The 13,186-nt window shown below is 38.3% G+C and overlaps 1 protein-coding gene across 1 annotated transcript in view; it reads left to right on the plus strand.

Moving 5' to 3' along the window:
* Positions 1-13,186, plus strand: part of PCM1 (pericentriolar material 1) — a 49,299-nt gene that overhangs the window by 25,015 nt on the left and 11,098 nt on the right. The window contains 15 exon segments of the mRNA XM_068402602.1: positions 299-493; positions 1,437-1,626; positions 1,628-1,663; positions 1,785-1,930; positions 2,890-3,083; positions 4,924-5,107; positions 5,782-6,140; positions 8,869-9,027; positions 11,089-11,177; positions 11,179-11,262; positions 11,347-11,475; positions 12,068-12,188; positions 12,496-12,633; positions 12,870-12,898; positions 12,900-13,004. Coding sequence (XP_068258703.1) covers positions 299-493; positions 1,437-1,626; positions 1,628-1,663; positions 1,785-1,930; positions 2,890-3,083; positions 4,924-5,107; positions 5,782-6,140; positions 8,869-9,027; positions 11,089-11,177; positions 11,179-11,262; positions 11,347-11,475; positions 12,068-12,188; positions 12,496-12,633; positions 12,870-12,898; positions 12,900-13,004 — 2,158 coding nt within the window.

Raw genomic sequence — 13,186 nt, forward strand, 5'->3', positions numbered from 1 at the left:
CAGAGTAATTTTTCTTCATCTCTACACCATTCATAATAATAGTAAAGTTTATATTTTCCAAAACAGTAAGTAATTTTATTTAACTCTCCCAGTATCAGAAGAATCCTAGTTTGATTTTGCATTGGTGAGATAATGTTTAAATTAATTCGGTTGCAGCTTTTGATTAACTGAAGAAAGACAGACTTGGAATTGTCAACAGATTGTTTTAATAATTTGTCATAAACGAAAAAAAAAGTACTCCTCCCTTCCCAAACACACCCCAATGTTTGAGAACAATTTTTTCTCCAATGTTCACTAGGACAATGGCTACCTGGGGAGGTTCTACCCAGTGTGCACTAGAAGAGGATGGAGATGAAGACGGTTATCTCTCTGATGGAGTTGGTCAGGCAGAAGAAGAGGAGGAAGATGCATCAAGTTTGAATGACAGTTTCTCTGTTTATCCCAATAACAACATACCAGAAAATGCATATTTTGTTAAAGAAAACAAGGATAGGTTAGTGGTGTTACTTGTTGACCTGATGCTCATCAGAGTATATTTGGAAGGGGTGGGAGAAGCATTGCATTAACTATAAGCATCCTTTTACAGCAAAGTGAAATTTCTTTCTGCTTGCTAGGGAGCTGTGTGGAGTGGTGCTTTCTTGTCTGAATCTCTGTAGCTGCAGTGTGTATAACTAATTCGATTATTTCTTCTGTTTCCAGTCATAGTAAATGTCTGCCATTGAGCTCTCCAGTTGTGTTGCAGTAGCTTCTTATGTTTCCATGTTGTTTTAATCAGCTTAAAAGATAGCCTATATGAAATTTTTGCCCTGATATTGATCAGTCTCTTCAAAAAAAGTAATTCAGAGAATTAAACTAACTCTGAAATTTTTGCTTTCAAATTGTTGGCTTTTGTAGCTTTGAAAACTATTTATTTGATTTTTTTAATAAACATGAATATTTTTAACTCTTGCTTACCTGATTGGTTTCCTTAATAAGCTTTTTGTAACTAAATGAAAATGCCATGTTAAAAGTAATGTTTATCTCTTCAATTGATTTCCTCTGTTTTTGATACCAAAATAATTTTAGTAGATAGTGGCCTTCTAGTCAGGAGCTAGGCTTCTTAAATCTTAGTGTATTGTGTTGGTGGCTTCTATTTTCATCTGAGTACATACTATATATCCATAACGGACATACTAAAAACAAGATCCAGAAACATCCTTAGCAGTTCTTTTTTGATAGTCATTGTCAGTTGGGTGGCTGTTCTTTTCCATTTGTTTAGGGTAATGTTGGATTGACAAAATCGCACGGGTGATTAGCTGGCATGCTGAAATGGCTTGTGCTAAGTGAGTTGTTGACATACAACTGAAACATAATATGAATAATGGAAGTATCATTAGAAAAAGTTGTTTGAAATGTCAGGTTTTGTCCTCATTCTTCCTTTTTTTCCCTCTGCCCAGGTGGAAAAAGTGTTGTCCTCTTGCAGCAGATGGGAATTATCATCCATTGTCTAAGACCAGGCAACAGCAAAACATAAGTATGCGACCGTCAGGAAAAACCTTCGGTGGATGTTCCGAAGTTTCATATGTGGAAGAAAAGGAACAATGGCAAGAGCAGATCAATCAGTTGAAGAAACAGCATGAATTTAGCTGTTAGCATTTGTCAAACTTTGATGCAGGATCAGCAGGTAGATATGAAGAGCAGATGTTTTGCTGTTCTTATTTTTCTGTCTTTTTTTCTCTCTAATCTTTCCAGCAAAACTTCTGATTTTGGTAATTTGGTCACTATCATTTGTTTTCTTTCCACAGACCCTCTCTTGTCTTCTACAGACTTTGCTTACAGGCCCTTACAGTATGATGCCAAATAATGTTGCATCTTCACAAGTACATCTTATTATGCATCAATTAAACCAGTGTTACACTCAACTGACTTGGCAGCAGAACAATATCCAAAGGTTTGTTGGCTGTATTAGTGTTTGACTGTGGAATTTGAAATGCTTCAGTAACAGAGAACATGGTTATGAGAATAAAAGATTACAGATAATGGTTAAATATGAGACTATTGAACTTCTGAGGTTGATTACAAGCTTTTGAAATTGTATACATAATTTTTTGTGTTTGTCGCCACTACTTTAACACCTTTGAGATGGTTCTTTTGGTTCTCTTTGCTAAAGATTACTCAAAGTTGGCATCTCTTCCAAAAATCTGTTGCAATAGATTTATTTGGCTTTTTTGGTTTAGACTAGCTTTCCTTGAATATGCTTTTATGTCTGTAGTCTTTGCTAGACTACCTGGCACGATTCTGGATTCTAATGGTTGTGGAAAGGTGGTGGAAAAGCTTTTTGTCCTTTTAGTGTTGTCAGGCAGAATTTATGCTTACTTAATGCTCCATTTGGCCTGTACTACTTTTACTTTCTGAACAATGATCTTTTTTTAAAAAAAAATGTAATAGTCACTTTAATTTATTGCATGAAAGTTCACGCTCTTCATCTCTGTCTTACATTTGGTAAGTGGTATATAGTTACTGGCCTCTTACATAATATTTTAAAGTAGTTTTGATGACAATTCTGCAAATATTTTGTAACTTCTGTTTAAGTTTCCTTTTCAGCCTGCTTATTTTTTTTAGTATCTAGTCAATTTTTTGTAGTTCTTGCAAAGATTTTTAACTTCTGTAAACATGACCACTCTGCAGAGTGGTTGGTTTTAAAACCGTTCCTGTCTGTTGCTCAGGATTAAATGCAAGTTTCTTTTTCTTGAAGTTTTTTTTTTTTGCTAGTTAAATGGAGCGGTTCTTTATGTACATTATATGGGGCAGATGAGATAATATGAATCTCAAATTACTTGAGTATAAATTTACAGCTTTCCTTTAGCATTCTTTTTTTCCCCCAAATGCTTATTTTTCCTGGTTTTCAAGGTTGAAACAAATGTTAAATGATCTTACGCGCCAGCAAGAGGAACAACAGTGTAAAGAGAAGCCATCAAGAAAGGAGAGAGGCAGTAGTGTGCCACCACCTCCATCTCCTGTTTTCTGTCCGTTCAGCTTTCCTCCACAACCTGTGAACCTGTTTAATGTACCAGGATTTGCTAATTGTTCTTCCTTTGCTCCAGGTGAGTATTACTACAGGTGTGACAAGTAATATGAATTTTGAAAAGTTCCATTCCCTCATTTAATTGAAATCTTAATGTGAACTTGCTGAAACTCTCTGACTTTTCCTTTATATTGAAATGGTCCTAAACAGTACTTGAATGAGTCCATATTATCACAGAATCACAGAATGTTAGGGATTGGAAGGGACCTCGAAAGATCATCTAGTCCAATCCCCCTGCCGGAGCAGGATTGCCTAGACCATATCACACAGGAACGCGCCCAGGCGGGTTTTGAATGTCTCCAGAGAAGGAGACTCCACAACCTCTTTGGGCAGCCTGTTCCAGTGTTCGGTCACCCTTACAGTAAAGAAGTTTTTCCTCATATTTAAGTGGAACCTCCTGTGTTCCAGCTTGCACCCATTGCCCCTTGTTCTGTCAAGGGATGTCACTGAGAAGAGCCTGGCTCCATCCTCATGACACTTGCCCTTTACATATTTATAAACATTAATGAGGTCACCCCTCAGTCTCCTCTTCTCCAAGCTAAAGAGACCCAGCTCCCTCAGCCTCTCCTCATAAGGGAGATGTTCCACTCCCTTAATCATCTTCGTGGCTCTGCGCTGGACTCTCTCTAGCAGTTCCCTGTCCTTCTTGAACTGAGGGGCCCAGAACTGGACACAATATTCCAGATGCGGCCTCAGCAGGGCAGAGTAGAGGGGGAGGAGAACCTCTCTTGACCTGCTGACCACACCCTTTCTAATACACCCCAGGATGCCATTGGCCTTCTTGGCCACAAGGGCACACTGCTGGCTCATGTGCCATGACTATCTTAGCAGAAGTTTGTTAGTCTTTATTGTTGAACAATTGTATATTTTGACTTCAGTATGAAAAGCAAGACTTTCTCAATAAGAAGTTGATTATAGTTAAAAATACTCACTCCACAAAGTTAACATTTTAAATGTTCTTCATCCAGCATGTGAAAAGCATTGTTTGAAGCTTTTACATACCTTCAGCAATCATTTGAGTGTTCTAAGTGGACCCTCTAATTTTTTGGTGGCACTTGGTAATTATTTCTCTTTTTCTTAGAACTTCCAGCACTCATTTTTGTTTGAAATGCCTGTAAATGGAGCATATTACTAAGTGTTGTTCCGATCAGAGGTATACAGTAACTGTTGACTTGGATACAGGGTTCATAATCTCATTACCAAATCTATTTTTACTGTTGAATTTGAAACTGAAAAAAGTGTAGGTATTTTACTGTATCGTTAAAAGTTGTTAAAACTGTCTTAATAATATATTTCAGCCTTTTCAGGAAACCAGGAAATAGGCATAGACCTAGATTTTAGCTTTCAGATTCTAAAGTCTGTTTTAAATTATATGGAACCTGCACAGAAGAGTAGTTACATTCAATTTGCCACTGCTATAAAGGTTCTAAAGTTAAAATAAGTATTGTGAATTTATGACTTCTTTGGCCCTATGAATACTTGTACCATTGGAATTTTCTCATCAGTTTGATGGTAGCTGAAGTGTTGATAAAGTCTTCATGCAGGCAGAACTCTGCCTTTTTTTGGAACTGATGTAATTTTTACCTTCATGAGTACGAGCTCTTTACTGGGGTTTGTTGAAGTACCTTCATCTCTCCACTGATGGGATTGCAGTGGCATATGTAGTATCCAGTAATGTTCGAAACCTGTATTTAAGATAAATTCTGATTATTGCAGTGCTTTCAGGATGAAAACATTTTTTTTCTTACTTCTCCACTGTATTTTTGCTTCATAACTTTGTTGCCACACTGTCTCAAATTTAACTTTTATCACACAGATAAATGAGGTAGTATCTTCTGACTCTCTTATTTACTTTGTAGGTATTAACTGTAATCCAGTGTTCACTTCTGGTTTTGGAGATTTTGCACACAATATTTCCCCACACAGCAGTGAGCAGCAGCAGCAGCAACATCCTCTAGATCATAATGCTTCTGGGAAAACTGAGTATATGGCATTCCCCAAACCTTTTGAAAGCAGTTCCTCTAATGGAACAGAAAAACAAAGGTATTTAATGTCACAGTGCAACTCTTCTTTAATAATTTTTTCTCCCTTTCTCCTCCCTTTTCTGGGCCTTGTGGGAATTCATCATTCTTTTAGGGAATTTATTGTAATAGAATTACAAGATGAGCTTTACTTTTGCATTTTCTAGTTCATTTTTTTTACTTTTTTCAGTAAAGTGTTCTGCTTTTCTGTATATTAACTAATGTATTATTTCATTAATATTTTAAGATCAAATATAGTGTTGGAGTGGTTTTATGATACATTTTGTAAGTGGAGGAAGATTTCATTTCCATGTTTTTTGAAACAGCTGTTTGAGTAACTGGAGGATATCATTTCAGTGAATGCTTATTTTTTGTGCTACAGTAGATTGTAATGAATGTTGTTTTAAGAAATGTGGTACAGCAATATTGCTGTCCTTCAGCACAGCAGTAGCTGCATAAGTATATGGAGGTTGAAATCAGTGATAAATGTGAATTTCTTCAAATGTTTTCCGTTTTCCATTTTCCATTTGGAAGGGTTCTCACTAGATTTTTTTTTTTTTTTTTCAGTGTTCAGTTGATGACTAAGTAACTAGGGCAGATAACTTGCATTATGGATAAAGCTATTTGTCTGGTAATACACGCTGTTTCTATCTGAGAGACTAGGTTATGATATATTGTGGTCTGTCTTTCTGACAGAAGGAGTCATAGACAACATGAAGAGGAAATGGAAAAAAGATCAACTTGGCTTAACGATAGCCTGGAAGTCAAAAAAGATGATCAGTCTCAGCTGAAAGCAGGTTTTGCAGTATCAGTACAAAACAATGCTTCCGGTCATAAAAATCAGTCTGATATGAGCAGGAGAAGAGAGTTTGATGAAGAGTCTTTGGAGAGTTTTAGCAGCATGCCTGATCCAGTAGACCCAACTACTGTGACGAAGACATTTAAATCTAGAAAAGCGTCAGCGCAAGCAAGCTTGGCATCAAAAGATAAAACACCTAAATTGAAGAATAAGAGGAAGAGTTCTTCTCAGCTAAAAGGCAGAATTAAAAATACTGGTAGGTTGTAAAGTAATCTTAGATACTATGGTGAACTCAACTTGGATTGTAATCATTACATTGCAGAGAATTTACTCTCCGTCAATGGTACCTATAATAATGAAAATAAATTATTGAAATATGAATTCATTTTACATAACGTAACTACATAAGGTTTTTTAGTATTTCAGTGAATAAAAAGCATAACTGATTAGGACATCATGATTTGAATGGACAGTGCATGCAGATATACTGAGATTTGGAATAAGCCACCAGGAGAATCTTTCTGTTCATTATGTCTTCGTGTACAAACTGGATGACTTGCTGAAAGATGTGCTTCAGTAAAATACTGCATGAGAAGAGAGGGACAGCAGAATCACAACCCTGGACTTCACGAGGGCCAACTTCGGCCTTTTCAAGCAATTGCTAGGGGAAATCCCATGGGACAGGGTACTAGAAGGTAAGGGAGCCCAAGATAGTTGGTTAGCATTCAAGGACTGCTTCTTCCGAGCTCAAGATCAGAGCATCCCAACAGGTAGGAAGTCAAGGAAGGGTACCAGGAGACCTGCATGGTTAAACAGGGAACTGCTGGGCAAACTCAAGTGGAAGAAGAGGGTGTACAGATCATGGAAGGAGGGGCTGGCCACTTGGGAGGAATATAAGTCTGTTGTCAGAGGATGTAGGGAGGCAACTAGGAAAGCTAAGGCCTCCTTGGAATTAAACCTTGCAAGAGAGGTCAAGGACAACAGAAAGGGCTTCTTCAAATACATTGCAGGTAAAGCCAACACTAGAGGCAATGTAGGCCCACTGATGAATGAGGTGGGGGCCCTGGAGACAGAGGATAAAAAGAAGGCGGAGTTACTGAATGCCTTCTTTGCCTCTGTCTATACTGCTGGAGGCTGTCCTGAGGAGCCCCGGACCCCTGAGGCCCCAGAAGAAGTCAGGATAGAGGAGGAATCTGTCTTGGTTGATGAGGGCTGGGTCAGGGACCAATTAAGCAATCTGGACGTCCATAAATCCATGGGCCCTGATGGGATGCACCCGCGGATGCTGAGGGAGCTGGCGGAAGTCATTGCTAGGCCACTCTCCATCATCTTTGCTAAGTCGTGGGCAACGGGAGAGGTGCCTGAGGACTGGAGGAAAGCGAATGTCACTCCAGTCTTCAAAAAGGGCAAGAAGGAGGACCCTGGTAACTATAGACCGGTCAGCCTCACCTCCATCCCCGGAAAGGTGATGGAACAACTTGTTCTTGGTGCTGTCTCTAGGCACATCAAGGATAGGGGGATCATTAGGGGCACTCAGCATGGCTTCACCAATGGGAAGTCATGGTTAACCAACTTGATAGCCTTTTATGAGGACATAACCCGGTGGATAGATGATGGTAAAGCTGTGGATGTGGTCTATCTTGATTTCAGTAAAGCGTTTGACACGGTCTCCCACAGCATCCTCGCAGCTAAACTGAGGAAGTGTGGTCTGGATGATCGGGTAGTGAGGTGGATTGTGAACTGGCTGAAGGAAAGAAGCCAGAGAGTGGTGGTCAGTGGGACTGAGTCCAGTTGGAGGTCTGTGTCTAGCGGAGTCCCTCAAGGGTCGGTACTGGGACCAGTTCTATTCAATATATTCCTTAATGACTTGGATGAGGGAATAGAGTGCACTGTCAGCAAGTTCGCTGATGACACAAAACTGGGAGGAGTGGCTGACACACCGGAAGGCTGCGCAGCCATTCAGAGAGACCTGGACAGGCTGGAGAGTTGGGCGGGGAGTAATTTAATGAAATATAATAAGGGCAAATGTAGAGTCCTGCATCTAGGCAAGAACAACCCCATGTATGAGTACAAGTTGGGGCCAGACCTGTTGGAGACCAGCGTAGTGGAAAGGGACCTGGGGGTCTTAGTGGACAACAGGATGACCATGAGCCAGCAGTGTGCCCTTGTGGCCAAGAAGGCCAATGGCATCCTGGGCTGTATTAGAAGGGGTGTGGTCAGCAGGTCGAGAGAGGTTCTCCTCCCCCTCTACTCTGCCCTGCTGAGGCCGCATCTGGAATATTGTGTCCAGTTCTGGGCCCCTCAGTTCAAGAAGGACAGGGAACTGCTAGAGAGAGTCCAGCGCAGAGCCACGAAGATGATTAAGGGAGTGGAACATCTCCCTTATGAGGAGAGGCTGAGGGAGCTGGGTCTCTTTAGCTTAGAGAAGAGGAGACTGAGGGGTGACCTCATTAATGTTTCTAAATATGTAAAGGGCGAGTGTCATGAGGATGGAGCCAGGCTCTTCTCAGTGACATCCCTTGACAGGACAAGGGGCAATGGGTGCAAGCTGGAACACAGGAGGTTCCACATAAATATGAGGAAAAACTTCTTTACGGTGAGGGTGACCGAACACTGGAACAGGCTGCCCAGAGAGGTTGTGGAGTCTCCTTCTCTGGAGACATTCAAAACCCGCCTGGAGGCGTTCCTGTGTGATATGGTCTAGGTAATCCTGCTCCGGCAGGGGGATTGGACTAGATGATCTTTCGAGGTCCCTTCCAATCCCTAACATTCTGTGATTCTGTGATTCTGTGTGACAGTACTAGCATGTGTTAGTACCGTTGCAGTCACTGAGGATTTAGTGCTACTCTATGGCTTCAGTGTAGAGAGGAAACATCATTGGTGTTTTGCATCTTTGAGATTGCCCTCAAACAAATTTTTAGCATTAATAAAACATTTTGTAAGCTTTTTTTTTTTATTTCTTCCTTTTCATTCCCTCACATAAGGTTATGAAAGTGCAAGCGGTTCTAGTGTGTGTGAGCCCTGCAAGAACAGTAAAAGCAGACACTCTGAAGAGGTTGTTCATGCAAAGGTGTTCAGCAAAAGGAATCGGGAACAATTGGAAAAAATAATTAAATACAGTAGATCTACAGAAATGTCTTCAGGTATTCTTTTCTGAATGTCAGTAATTATTTTGTGAACTTCTGTGAGTAAAGGACCTCCATACTTAGTTGCTAGCATATTATTTAAAAGCAGTATATTATGTATGACTAGATGACATTACTATATTTCTAGCATGTGGGTTTTGCTTTTTCATTTCTAAGGATGCTGTAACCATAAAAGTGTGTAACCAGTTGAGTGTTGATTACTTTTGAGTGCTTTCTGTAGATTAGGTACTTAATTAAAAAATAATTTGGAAACAAACCTGTTACTGTAAAATAACCAAAAACCTAGCCAACCAAAAACCTCACCCATTTGTTGGTGTTTTTATGGAAAGTAACTACACAACCGATGAAACTTTGTTTAGCATTTAAACTACATCCTGCACTGCATACATGTTTTCTTTCTATTCATGCTTAAAGGAGCTCTATCAAGTATTCAAATTCAGTCTTATAACATCACATAAACCCTTACATTTTTTCCATCTGCACTGTTTTTCTGGTGTCTAGATCATAAAAATGTGTCTCTTTAGGTCCTGCAAGTACCTTTGTTTTGTTTGAAAGATGCAGAATTTTTAGTCATTGTGGCATGATGTACAGCTTTGTCAATGTAGCTGTGTCCACACTAAGAGCTGTTTATTGGAATACATAATAAACTTCAACCAGTCAAGTTCTCACAATAAGCAGCTTTGATGTGGTTTGGATGACTAAGCAGCCTTCCTCCTGCTGTTTTGTATAGATCCTGTCTTTATTTCTGGTGCACATTTTTGTGTTTATCACTGTCTATCCCCACTTTCCTACAGCACATGCTAGGAGAATTCTGCAGCAGTCTAACAGAAATGCATGCATTGAAGCGCCAGGTAATGCATTCACTGCTTAGCTTCAACAATGTCCTGTTACCTTTTTTTTCCTCTTAGCTTTGGTCCTATAACTCAGACTGTTTAGCAGATGTTCAAAATTAGTACTATTGCAGCACCTTCTTTATAAACAAGTCAAGAGAAGTTACTTGTAATTTGCATGAAATGCAATGATACAGACTACTTTGAATTGTGGAGAATGTGTTTATCATGTTCTTGGTTAGTCACAATTACAAGTGGAAAATACGCAGGTAGATACTACAACAAAAAAAAATTTCAGTAGGCAGTTTTAGTATCTTTAAAAGCTACTATTACATTTTATTAATGGGGGAGGGAAGCTATTTCTGGTGGCTTATTAAAGGTTGAAAAAGCTTGCCTCTATGCTTAAAAATACTGGTAAACTATTTGCACGTAATCAAATTGCACAGTAACATTTGCTGTATTGCTAATAACTTCATTAACTTGAGTACTAACAAATATGCATCTGTTAAACTAAGCTGAGTTTTCCAAATTTAACTTTTTCCCATTCAACACTTGCCAGAATATGTATGTAATAATTTAACTGTTGTGATGCAAGGACAGTCCTTAATTTTCAAAGGAATAGAAGACTTATTAGGGAACACATTGTCTTCTCATACATATGTAATAGGGCTTAAGGGTAAGAGGTTTTGTGAGCCTCAGAAGTGATATTAGACGTTTGATAATGTGGGACTTATGCTTGTGGGGGGGGCGTGGGAAGGAGTGGCTTTCTTGAATTCAGTCTAGAGCTTTCTTAATGTTGTTCCTTGTGTTGCAAAAGTGTGGACTACTTGTATTATACAAACTTGACACCTTTGGCTATCTCGTTTGGAATATCTTAAAATTCCATTTTCAGTGTTGAATACCTATTCTGAAAGCAACATTGTGGTGTGTGCAATATTCTCTTTAATAAAGAATACTTTCTAAAGGTATTGTTTAGAATTGTAAAGAAAATTATTCTTATGAATGCTTTGTTTTATCTCATATATAAAGGATTGCATAAAGTATTATTTCAGAATGTTTAAGTCTTTGTTGCCCTTCAGGAAATGAGTAAGCTTTAAGAAAGCAGCTATATAATGGAATCTACAATGATTGAGATTTGATTTGTGTGCCTGTAACTTGCATACCTAATAGGCAGTTGTCTTTCAACTGGATGCATGTCAAGCACTTAACAAGTTCCTTTTTTCTACAGAAACTGGTAGTGATCTTTCTATGTTTGAAGCTTTGCGAGACACAATTTATTCTGAAGTGGCAACTCTTATTTCTCAAAATGAGTCTCGTCACCCACTTTCTTATTGAACTTTTCCATGAGCTTCAGCTGCTAAATACAGATTACCTGAGGCAAAGGGCTCTATATGCTTTACAGGTATGCATAAAATTTTTGATCTTTTGTATGAATCAAAGAAATCTTAGATCCTTTTTTACAGTATAGATTTATTATCTTTTCCAGGATATAGTGGCCAGACATTTATCTGAGAACAATGAAAAAGGGAAGTGCACGAAATCACTGAATTCTGCAACATGGATGGCATCAAATTCTGAACTCACTCCCAGTGAAAGCCTTGCTTCTACAGATGATGTAAGTTTTCAAACCCATAAGCTAGTTTACCATCAACTTTTCCTATCTTTTCAAGTACATGCGGCTCGTGTACTGAAATATTCATACTAGCGATTGAATTTTTCTAAAATTCATACCAACTTACACAGACTTTTCTAAACAAAGACATGGAAGAGAATCTTAATGCAAAAGTGGTTAAACATGGTAGGATTCTTGATGTGAAATGAGTGATATGTCAGGGAGGAATAGAACATGGAGAGGGGCACAAACTGGAAACTGATATTCAAAAAGAGCCAAAATCCTCTTGTGAGTAAGGTCAGGGCAAGTACTGATCACGAGATTCCCCAAGGAATTTTTGCTTTTTTGTATTTAAGAAATCACTGATGCCTCTGTACAGTTTCTTATGTATTTTATAGTTGAATTATTTGAAACAAACATGGTAGAATCACTTGATGGATTTATATCCTGAAAGTAAGGTTGTTCCCCAGTCAAGCAGCCTGGTGACAGGTCTTGATACCACAGCATGTGGCTGAAAAGAATTGCTGGCTTGTTGACACATCTGTGAGAGGATGGTGCATTCCTGCTTTGTATTCAGTTCTTTGGTGTTTTTTAGGAAACTTTTGGCAAGAACTTTTCTACAGAAGCATGTCAAGATTGTGAACAAAATGATGCAGACAATGGGAGTACTATGTCTACATCTTCAAATTTTGAACCTTTTGCCACTGATAACCTTGGTAAGAATGATGTGACTTACAGTGTCATAAGTGCTAAAATGCCTGCAACTGTCTACTCTTAAATAGTATACTATTCTTTTTTTTTTCAGTGTGTAACCAAATGTTGTGTAAAACAACACTTAGAGAAATTAGCCACTTATGAAACACTTCGAGATGATCAAAGTGTGTAATAAAATATTATAACTCAATTACAGTTATATATAAATTGCAAAACTTGTGCCTTTGAACTGATTTTTATCACTGTTTACTTGTCTATCAATTGAAAACTTTTTATTTAGATTAAAAGGTGTTTTTATCCTAAATATAGGCAACACAGTGATTCACTTAGATCAAGCTTTGGCTAGGATGAGGGAATATGATCGTATGAAAATTGAAGCTGAAAGTACACTTGACTCTGAGGGCTGCTCTAGTAATTTTCAGGGTGCTTCTGCTGCTAAATTAGAAGGTATGCACATATATACGTATTTTGCTTAGTTTTAGAAAATAATTGTTCTAAATATCAAGAATCATTTAATTGGCTGGCTTGCTTTCCTCTTCATTTTATGTTTGAAAACTTAGCAAAGTTTCAAAGTATATGATTTATTTTTAAAAAAGGAAAATACATGTTTTTGGAATTGGTATTTTCTTTTTCTTAATAGTAATGTTGGATGACTTAAATGTGCTTTTTTTTTTTTTATTGAGGTCCAAGTACCAGTGAATGTCTTCCTGTGCCCACAGTCAAGTGAAGTTTCTGCTGTTCCATGTCCTCGTATAGATACTCAGCAGCTTGACCGGCAGATTAAAGCAATTATGAAAGAGGTCATTCCTTTTCTGAAGGTAAGAAGGCTTCTCAATAATGTGTGAATTAGAAAAACAGGAAAACGAGCTGCATAATTGCATAGAAGAACATAATTTAAAATTGATAACTAGCATCTTAGCAACAGCTGCCAATAAACGTGTTAAGTGCGACCCTTGCAGAGGATGAAGTAAGGATTAAATACTCCAACAGCAAGATTCTG

This window comes from Nyctibius grandis, chromosome 6 (assembly GCF_013368605.1).
Source record: "Nyctibius grandis isolate bNycGra1 chromosome 6, bNycGra1.pri, whole genome shotgun sequence".
NCBI classification, from domain to species: domain Eukaryota; kingdom Metazoa; phylum Chordata; class Aves; order Nyctibiiformes; family Nyctibiidae; genus Nyctibius; species Nyctibius grandis.